We start from the raw sequence: 10,474 nt of genomic DNA on the forward strand, positions 1-10,474 counted from the left end.
TAAGTTCAAAGAACGAAAGGGTGAGATAGAGAGTGGAGAGAGAGAAAGAGAGCGAGAGAGAGAGCATAAAATTGAATTGCTCCATTGACCAACGATGGACTCTTTGACACTGATATCCATGTTATGATTAATCCAAGTCAGTTTACTCTAGTGAACACAGTACAACAGACAACCAGTTCACAGTTTAAAAGTATAGTAAATGTCCAGCAGACAGATATTTTGTTGGCACTGATTTGAAAACAACATTTTCAGGGTAGAGCATATATGACTATGATATGTTTTTACTATTTAAATCAACTAAATGTTTTGTTAGTTTGTTAATACAGCAGCCTACTACTAGACATAATGTTCTAGATTTCCAGGCCAAACAAAAAGGTTTAATCTTGGTTAACCTGTTTGTATTAATCATGCATAGATCATTGATGTTAGCCAGTCCCAGCTAGATAAGATAAAGCATTAAAACTAGACAGTTTGACAAAGTCTCTGCACCTGTGCAAAGTCTGCTCCTGTTATTCTCTGAAGGGAGTAAAAGACAATCCAGTAAAACATGAAACTGGCTTTTTACACTTTAGTGTAATATCTTATTATTTGTCCTAAATGGTAGACACATTCATCAGCAAATAACAGGGGATAAATACATTGACATTGTAAATGATAAATTGACATTGTAAATGTGTAGAATGTGGCAAAATCAGACTGTTACTGTGCATACAGGCATCATGTACAGTATGTACTTATTCTTGAGGGGGCACTAATGGAATTCATGAATTCATTTAATAATTCATTTGTATTAATTGCGTATGAAAGAAACAGCATCTTCTATATTTCCAACGTACAAATCAATAAATGGACACTCCTCTGCTGTACACATTTATACTTCATTTCTTGAATCTTCACTGCAACATTTTTTGAACGTTCACATACTACTGTCTCCAATGAGTGTCTGCCATAGAAATATAATTACTAGAAGAGAGGTCCCCGTTCAAGTCAATGAGTCCATAATGGGAGGACCGGTTGTCTGAGGGGCTATGTCCTTCCTAGTAATTATATTTCTATGGCTGAGACTTTCAGTCAAGATAGCAATTACAGTGTCAAATTCAATGTTATCTAATGTGGCTAGTTTTTGGATGTCTGTGTGCAGATAATCAGTGAAAAGGCATGACGCATATGAAAGTCTGTATCACAGTACAGTGAGAGTCAGACCAATGCAAGGCTGTAGTTCACCACATAACCAAAAGGTGGCGGTATAAAACACAGACTATGGGCCAGAAGTCACTTCTACTATGTCAAAAGGGATCAATCATAAAAAAAAATATACAATGCAATATTTACTGTACAAAATGTGTTTATACAAATGGCATTGAATAAAATAGATTGCATTTATGGACAATAGATCATCTATATATACCGGTATAGAATAAAGTTACATTGGTAAGATTATTTTAAACTAAGAGACATGGAAATAGTAACACAAAAATACTGTTAGAATTTATGTGGATTTTGGAAATTGACTTTTTTATGGACTTGAACTGGAAACCTACATCTGTATCACATCAAGATAACTCTGGTTTTCTCATCCCCAAGCAGTAGTCTGAAAATAGAAAAAACACACCATCAAAATAGTACAGAATTGTTGAATGTAACATCACTCGACAAGTTGTTGCTTCCACACATTGTTTCTTTAGTTATTTTTAACATAAATCTAAATAATTCCCCAAAATATGTATTAGACAACACAAGACTTTAACAAGGAAAATCAAGATAAAAAGGTGTTAAATCCACACATTGTTAAAACTAGGTTAATGACTCTCCCAGACTTAAGAATTGTATAAAAGCACCCATTGTAGGAGTAACTTTCCATCCCATAGCTAGCCATTGATTTTAGAGGGACAGTTCATGTTTATCAGGTTGAGGACAAACAGCCCTGTCTAACAGCCATGTTACGATACAGTGCTTTATCGCACAAGACAACACATCCCGATATGGAGGTGGTAGATTCTCTTGCTGATTTGCCAGAATGTATGGGCAGACAAGGCTTCTAATCCCACACCTGCAGCTAGTGGAGGCAAATTCCATTCTATAATAAATATATTCCATTCTAATCTATGGAGCTCCAGTTGGGTCATTATTTTAGTATTAATGGTCATTTCAAGGACACAGATTAAGATTGCTTTCCCAACCAAAGTGTTTCAATAGTAGCTTGGGCTCCAGTCTGTTTCTGATTAAAACCAAACAGGACAATGATGTAAACAGCCAGGTATCCAGGCCCCAGAAGATCAGAGCTGTACAGTACCGTATGAAGCTGGCGGTTAGCAGGGCTCCAGACATGGGTCCCACCCAGTAGATCCAGTGATAGCTCCAGTAGTCGGCCACCACAGCCGGGCCAAAGGCACGAGCTGGGTTCATACATGCCCCAGACACTGCTCCCCTGTAGAGGACGTGATATAAAAGCGATGCATGAATGAATGATAGAGCATGTGGTGTCTTACGGTACACAGTAAGCAGTGTATTGTGGTGTACATTGTGTTTTATTGGTAGTGTACAGGTATTTATCTCAGTAGTAGTTAACTATACTGTACAAAGGTAGGCCATTACATCAAACATCAAGACAAAGGAGATGATTGTGGACAACAGGAAAAGGAGGACCGAGCACACCCCCATTCTCATCGACGGGGCTGCAGTGGAGCAGGTTGAGAGCTTCAACTTCCTTGGTGTCCATTTCACCAACAAACTAACATGGTCCAAGCACACCAAGACAGTCGTGAAGAGGTCACAACAAAACCTATTCCCCCTTAGTAGACTGAAAAGATTTGTCATGGGTCCTCAGATCCGCAAAAGGTTCTACAGCTGCACCATCGAGAGCATCCTGACTTGTTGCATCACTGCCTGGTATGGCAAAGGCTCGGCCTCCGACACTACAGAGGGTAGTGCGAACATCCCTGGGATCAAGCTTCCTGCCATCCAGGACCTCTATACCAGGCGGTGTCAGAGGAAGGCCCTAAATATGGTCAAAGACTCCAGCCACCCTAGTCATCTAGTCATAGACTGTTCTCTCTGCTACCGCACGGCTTGTGCGCTCTTGTTCTTGTTCCAAGAGGCTTCTAAACAGCTTTTACCCTCAAGCCATAAGACTCCTGAACATCTAGTTAAATGGCTCCCCAGACTATTTGCAGTGCCCCCCCCCCCTCTTTATACCACTGCTATTCTCTGTTGTCATCTATGCATAGTCACTTTAATAACTCTACTTACATGTACATATTACCTCAACTAACCGGTGCCCCCGCACACTGACTCTGTATCGGTACCCCCTGTATATAGTCCCGCTATTGTTATTTTACTGCTGCTCTTTAATTGCTTGTTACTTTTATCTCTTATTCTTATAATTTTTTAAAACTTAATTGTTGGTTAGGGGCTCGTAAGTAAGCATTTCACTGTAAGGTGTAAGGTGTAAGGTGTAAGGTTCACTGGTGTTTTCGGCGGATGTGACTAATAACATTTGATTTGATTTGTTTGTATCTGAAAAGTTGTTCTGCAGAATGTACAGTACAGTCTTTCTCCAGGCTAATTTCTCAAACCTTTCCAGCCCTCCTCCCATCCTATCCCTTACCCACACACCTTACATCAATCCACTCCACGACCACCCCACCCACCGCTCTTACACCACACCTTCTACCCCATGGGTCCTCACCCAGCCAAGATGTCTGCGGTCACGGTCAGCCCGATGCAGAGAGGGGCCAACAGGCTGCGCGTGCGTCCATTCACGGCCCCCATACACACCACCATCGTCAGGAACAGAGTCATGATCACCTCTGCCACCGTGGCTGGTACTATCTGGGTGTCGGCCTGCACTGTGTCGAATGCTGCCCCTGAAACTTTGGCATAGTTCATGGATGGGGAAATCACCTGGAGAAGGAGATATTACTGATATGAATATAGGATCTGTAGGGAGAAAAGTATAGGTCCAGATACAGAAGAACATTATTTAACATTTGCTTATCGACTGCTACTTTCCACTGGTCATATTCTACATCTGTTCAGAGTTTGTCTTTTCAAGTGTGATAAAAGATAATATACAGTACGAGCCAAAAGTTTGGACACACCTACTCATTCAAGGGTTTGTCTTTATTTGTACTATTTTCTACCTTGTAGACTAATAGTGAAGACAATCAAACTATGAAATAACACATGGAAACGTGTACTAACCAAAAAAGTGTTGAACAAATCAAAATACATTTGATATTTTATCTTCTTCAAAGTAGCCACCCTTTGCCTTGATGACAGCTTTGCACACTCTTGGCATTCTCTCAAACAGCTTCACCTGGAATGCTTTTCCAACAATCTTGAAGGAGTTCTCACATATGCTGAGCACTTTCTGGCTGCTTTTCCTTCACTCAGCGGTCCAACTCATCCCAAACCATCTCAATTGAGTTGAGGTCGTGTGATTGTGGAGGCCAGGTCATCTGATGCAGCACTCCATCACTCTCCTTCTTGGTCAAATAGCCCTTACACAGCCTGGAGGTGTGTTGAGTCATTGTCCTGTTGAAAAACAAATGATAGTCCCACTAAGCGCAAACCACCAGCAAAGTGGTCCCACACCATCACACCTTCTCCTCCATGCTTCACAGTGGGTACCACACATGCGGAGGTCATCCGTTCACCTACTCTGCGTCTCACAAGGACACAGCGGTTGGAACCAAAAATCTCAAATTTGGACTCATCAGACCAAAGGACAGATTTCCACCAGTCTAATGTGCATTGCTCGTGTTTCTTGGTCCAAGCAAGTCTCTTCTTCTTATAAGTGTCATTTAGTAGTGGTTTCTTTGCAGCAATTTGACCATGAAGGCCTGATTCACTCAGTCTCCTCTGAACAGTTGATGTTGAGATGTGTCTGTTACTTGAACTCTGTGAAGCATTTATTTGGGCTGCAATCTGAGGTGCAGTTAATTCTAATGAACGTATCCTCTGCAGCAGAGATAACTCTGGGTCTTCCATTCCTGTGGTTGTCCTCATGAGAGACAGGTAACTCTAATGAACGTATCCTCTACAGCAGAGGTAACTCTGGGTCTTCCTTTCCTGTAGCGGTCCTCATGGGAGCCAGTTTCATCTAAGCCCTCGATGGTTTTTGCGACAGCACTTGAAGAAACTGTAAAGTTCTTGAAATGTTTTGGATTGACTGACCTTCATGGCTTAAAGTAATGATGGACTGTCATTTCTCTTTGCTTATTTGAGCTGTTCTTGCCATATTATCAACTTGGTATTTTACCAAATAGGGATATCTTCTGTATACCAACCCTATCATGTCACAACACAACTGATTGGCTCAAACGCATTAAGAAGGAAAGGAATTCCACAAATTAACTTTAAACAAGGCACACCAGTTAATTGAAATGCATTCCAGGTGACTACCTCATGAAGCTGGTTGAGAGAATCCCTAGTTTTCAAAGCTGTCATCAAGGCAAAGGGTGGCTACTTTGAAAAATATAAAATGTTAAATATATTTTGATTTGAACATATACACTACCGTTCAAAAGTTTTGGGTCAAAAAAGAAAGAAAAGCACATTTTTGTCCATTAAAATAACATCAAATTGATCAGAAATACAGTGTAGACATTGTTCATGTTGTCAATGACTACTGTAGCTGGAAACGGCAGATTTTGAATGGAATATCTACATAGGTGTGCAGAGCCCCATTATCAGCAACAATCACTCCTGTGTTCCAATGGCACGTTGTGTTAGCTAATCCAAGTTTATCATTTTAAAAGGCTAATTGATCATTAGAAAAACCTTTTGCAATTATGTTAGCACAGCTGAAAACTGTTGTTCTGATTAAAAAGCAATAAAACTGGCCTTCTTTAGACTAGTTGAGTATCTGGAGCATAAGCATTTGTGGTTTCGATTACAGGCTCAAAATGGCCAAAAACAAAGCATTTCTTCTGAAACTCGTCAGTCTATTATTGTTCTGAGAAATGAAGGCTATTCCAGGTGAGAAATTGCCAAGAAACTGAAGATCTCATACAACACTGTGTTCTCCCTTCACAGAACAGCACAAACTGTCTCTAACCTGAATAGGAAGAGGAGTGTGAGGCCCCAGTGCACAACTGAGCAAGAGGACAAGTACATTAGAGTGTCTAGTTTGAGAAACAGATTCCTCACAAGTCCTCAATTGGCAGCTTCATTAAATAGTACCTGCAAAACACCAGTCTCAACATCAACAGTGAAGAGGTGACTCCAGGATGCTGGCCTTCTAGGCAGAGTTGCAAAGAAAAAGCCATATCTCAGACTGGCCAATATAAATAAAATATTAAGATAGGCAAAAGAACACAGACACTGGACAGAGGAACTCTGCCTATAAGGCCAGCATCTCGGAGTCACCTCTTCACTGTTGACGTTGAGACTGTGTCAACGTTGAGCTCTTGACTTTACAAGGTGGTGAAACACAGACTCAACTAATCTTGTTCATCTCTAAGGACACTGTACTGTACATGTACATGACTGCCAATAGAGTAGAGTGGGTGACTGCCTGGTCACTCAACCCTCATGGACGTCAATTGCTTTATCGTTTTACTGTCCTGATAGCAGCCAAGAGAAGAGCAGGGTAGGTGCAGAAAGAGATTATTGTCATGATCCATATCTGAAGTGTTGACAGAATGAGGATGATCATACTGTTAGGATAAGTGCAGATTGTACAAGTGTTGTGTATTATGGGACGATCAACCCTCTGAAAGTGTGAAAGATCTAGCTGATATTTTCCTGATGTTTACATAGTCTTTAGTGACAGTAGGCCTACCCATTTGGTGCCAGGTAGTTACCAAATACTGTATATTGAATTCTTGAATGTTTGTACTAGAAAGTACATATTGTTACCAAATAATGAAGTTAAATAAATGTACATGTCTTCAATGTCAATAAATAAGAACAATTATAATTAAGATCCTATTAAATACCAAGTTAGTACGAGTAGAAGTGCAACAAACCTTTTAGTAGGCTACAGAGTACCCACCTTGGCTAGTCCTGCCCCTATCATCCCTCCACACATCTGAGCCAGTATGTAGGGGACCAGCAGTATGATGTTGAGACCCCCGATCAGAAACACAGACACAGACACTGCTGGGTTGAAGTGGCCCCCACTGCAGAGAGAGACATGGAACAATTGAATTACCCTAATACATTTTAATTAAGTTGTTTTATTTTAAACAGTTCACAATAGTTTTTTTATATGAGGCACATCCTTTAGAAAACAAAACAAACTATTTTAAATATAGAGGCAAGTAGCAACAATAAAACCATATTAAGAAAACATGCTAATGTAGATTGCCTCATCAAAATGATACAAGTGTGATTTTAAAATCCTGTTGTGCATTGTAATGATCTATTGCAGGCTACTTTGAAAGCACAGTCATAAAACTTCAAGTCAATGCTGATCAACAGATCCATTACAAGTCTTCATTTTTGCAATGCTTTTACACAATCTGTTATGCATCAACATGCTGCATGTTGAAAGCCTAGGAACAGACTCTTCTGCTGCTCTGCTAACATTTGAAAACCTGAGCATCAACTTCCCAGCCTAGTCCCAAAACCTATACCATGTCATGGCCAGAAAAGTTGGCTATACAGCCAGCACAAACAGATCTAGGACCAGGTTATCACCTTCCAGCCTCTCACCACCCACCCCCAGAGGGGCCCCCAGCCTTACCTGATCTCCCCCAGCACGGCGATAACGATGCCCAGGGCCAGGCCGTGTGCCAGGGCCGGCTGCAGCCTTCCGGTGCCCTCTGTGTTCTCGATCACAGACAGACACCCCACAAAGATAAACAGAGATGAACCCAGCAGCTCTGCCAGACAGGGCTGGATATAACGTTGGAACGCATCCCTGAACGACTCGGTACTGCTGTTTCCATCTGTGGCTGTATCTGGACCTTTCCTTTCTGGCTGGATCACATTGATGTCCAGGTCCCAGAGCTCGGTCTTAGACTCATAGAGAGCCATGGTGTTGGGTTAGACTGTGTAAGACTGGAAACAGCCCATGGGTTGTTAGTGCTCTTAAGTCTAGAGGTTACGCAAGAGTGCTGATAAGGAATAAGAAGGGAGGAGGAGGGGTGAGGTGGATGAGGAGGAGGGAGGTGGAGGAATGGGAGGATGTGGAGGACCGAAGACAAGGAGGGAAGTGGAGGTGAGGGGCGGAGGTGGGGTGAAGATAGCGGAGGGGGAAGTTGATAAGTCATTTTCTTGGAATGGTCCAGATAGCTAGGCAGAAAAATGCTACCAGATCATCAAACAATGAGACAAAATGCAAGAAATGTTCAGATATTGTTTGCTTAAGTGATTACCGTTAAATGCAATACTTTTGATTTAACTTCAAACATACTTGTCAGGACTTTGTATGGATAAATGAATCAATCAAAATGATTTCCCCATGACTGTTCTTATGAATAGTATTATGAATACTAGTTGTGAAATGAATAGCTTACATTTCAATATACATTATGCAGTTAGAATACAGGGACAGAAACCCTGCTTCTGCAGATAGAGCTATTGCCTAAAATACTATAGAAGTACAGCATAGAGGCTCTGTGTCACATCTTAAATGTATGTAGTTCTGTCCTTGTGCTGTTCTTGTCTATTCATGTTCTGTATTATGTCATGTTTCATGTTTTGTGTGGACCCCAGGAAGTGTAGCTGCTGCTATGGCAACAGCTAATGGGGATCCTAATAAAATACCAAAATGATGAGTGTGTTATAGAACACATGGACAAGCGGCCTCATTATATGACTGTCTATATAAGTTGTCATTCTAAATAACTACTGAATTACCATCAATCCACTTGTATATCAGTGTAGGCTGCTGAAGTGAAATGAAAATGAGACTAAAATTGCGCTTTTTGGCCATCAAGGAAAATGCTATGTCTGTGTAAGGTGTGTATAAGGGAGGCAGAGTGAAATAAATAGTCGCATTTGAATTCAGTTCCACAAATAACATACATGAAAAATCAACGTGCCAAAATAACATGGAAACAGTGATAAAGTATAGCGCCAGACAAAACACCATCTAACAATAAACAATTACACACAAAGACAAGTAGGGGAACAGAGGACTAAATACATTCAGTATGATTAGGGAATGAAAACCAGGTGTGTAAGGAACAAGACAAAACAAATGGAAAGATGAAAAATGGAGCGGCGGTGGCTAGAAAGCCGGTGACATCGATCGCCGAACGCTGCCCGAACAAGGAGAGGAGCCGACTTCGGTGGAAGTCGTGACAGTCTGGCACAAACCCAACACCTCGCATCACCCCAAGAACACCATCCCCACAGTGAAGCATGGTGGTGGCAGCATCATGCTGTGGGAATGTTTTTCATTGGCAGGGACTGGGAAACTGGTCTGAATTGAATGAATGATGGATGGTACTAAATACAGGGAAAATCTTGAGGAAAACCTGTTTCAGTCTTCCAGAGATTTGAGACTGGGATGGAGGTTCACCTTCCAGCAGGTCAATGACACTAAGCATACTGCTAAAGCAACACTCAAGTGGTTTACAGGGAAAGTTTTACATGTCTTGGAAAGGCCTAGTCAAAGTCCAGACCTCAATCCAATTGAGAATCTGTGGTATGACTTAAACATTGCTGTACACCAGTGGAACCCATCTAACTTGAAGGAGCTGGAGCAGGTTTGCCTTGAAGAATGGGCAAACATCCCAGTGGCTAGATGTGGCAAGCTTCTAGAGACATACCCCAAGAGACTTGCAGCTGTAATTGCTGCAAAAGGTGACTCTACAAATGATTGACTTGGGGGGGGGGGGGGGGTGAATAGTTATGCACGCTCAAGTTTTCTGTTTTTTTTTGTTGCCTTATTTCTTGTTTGTTTCACAAGAAAACATATTATACATCTTCAAAGTGATAGTTGTTGTGTAAATCAAATGATTCAAACCCCCCAAAATCTATTTTAATTCCAGGTTGTAAGGCAACAAAATAAGAAAAATGCCAAGAGGGGTGAATACTTTCGTAAGCCACTGTACTTTAAGGTTATAGGTTTCATATAGAGCTATGAGTTTTCCTGACCACCTTATGTATAAATAGAATCTGGAGGTTTTCCTGGTCATGTCACCGGGTTAGGAAAAACTCCTGGCCCTGTTCATATGCCATCAAATAATGTTCATCCTACTTTTGAATACAAGGTCAGAAAATATAAACCTCTAAATTATACCACCACATACCATAAATGATAATATTATGCCTTAATAAAATAAAGGTCAGGTGAGAAACATCATTTTCTGGGAAACAGCAAGGACCAAAACAATGGATGTAGTGTTGGCTCACTGTTAAATGGTCTAATCATTTGACATTGATATTAACCTCATAACTTGTTGATCTTTCCTGATACTTGTTTGTCTTTCCGTCTTGGTGGGGGAGTTATAGTGTATTGAATGTAATGACGAAATATGTAATCTTAGGCACAAATATTTCACTTCCTAGAAGG

The 10,474-nt window shown here is 41.0% G+C and overlaps 1 protein-coding gene across 1 annotated transcript; it reads right to left on the reverse strand.

The window, feature by feature from the left end:
* Nucleotides 1–755: 755 nt before the first annotated feature.
* On the reverse strand, nucleotides 756–7,986 carry LOC110486825 (aquaporin-8-like). Its single transcript, XM_036939769.1, has 5 exons — nucleotides 7,694–7,986; nucleotides 7,001–7,127; nucleotides 3,689–3,903; nucleotides 2,294–2,428; nucleotides 756–1,591 (listed from the first exon to the last, which is right to left on the reverse strand). Exons 1-5 carry the CDS (start codon nucleotides 7,984–7,986, stop codon nucleotides 1,549–1,551), a joined length of 813 nt encoding a protein of 270 aa, XP_036795664.1. The 3' UTR covers nucleotides 756–1,548.
* Between the last annotated feature and the right edge of the window lie 2,488 nt (nucleotides 7,987–10,474).

Source organism: Oncorhynchus mykiss, chromosome 13 (genome assembly GCF_013265735.2).
Source record: "Oncorhynchus mykiss isolate Arlee chromosome 13, USDA_OmykA_1.1, whole genome shotgun sequence".
Taxonomy (NCBI): domain Eukaryota; kingdom Metazoa; phylum Chordata; class Actinopteri; order Salmoniformes; family Salmonidae; genus Oncorhynchus; species Oncorhynchus mykiss.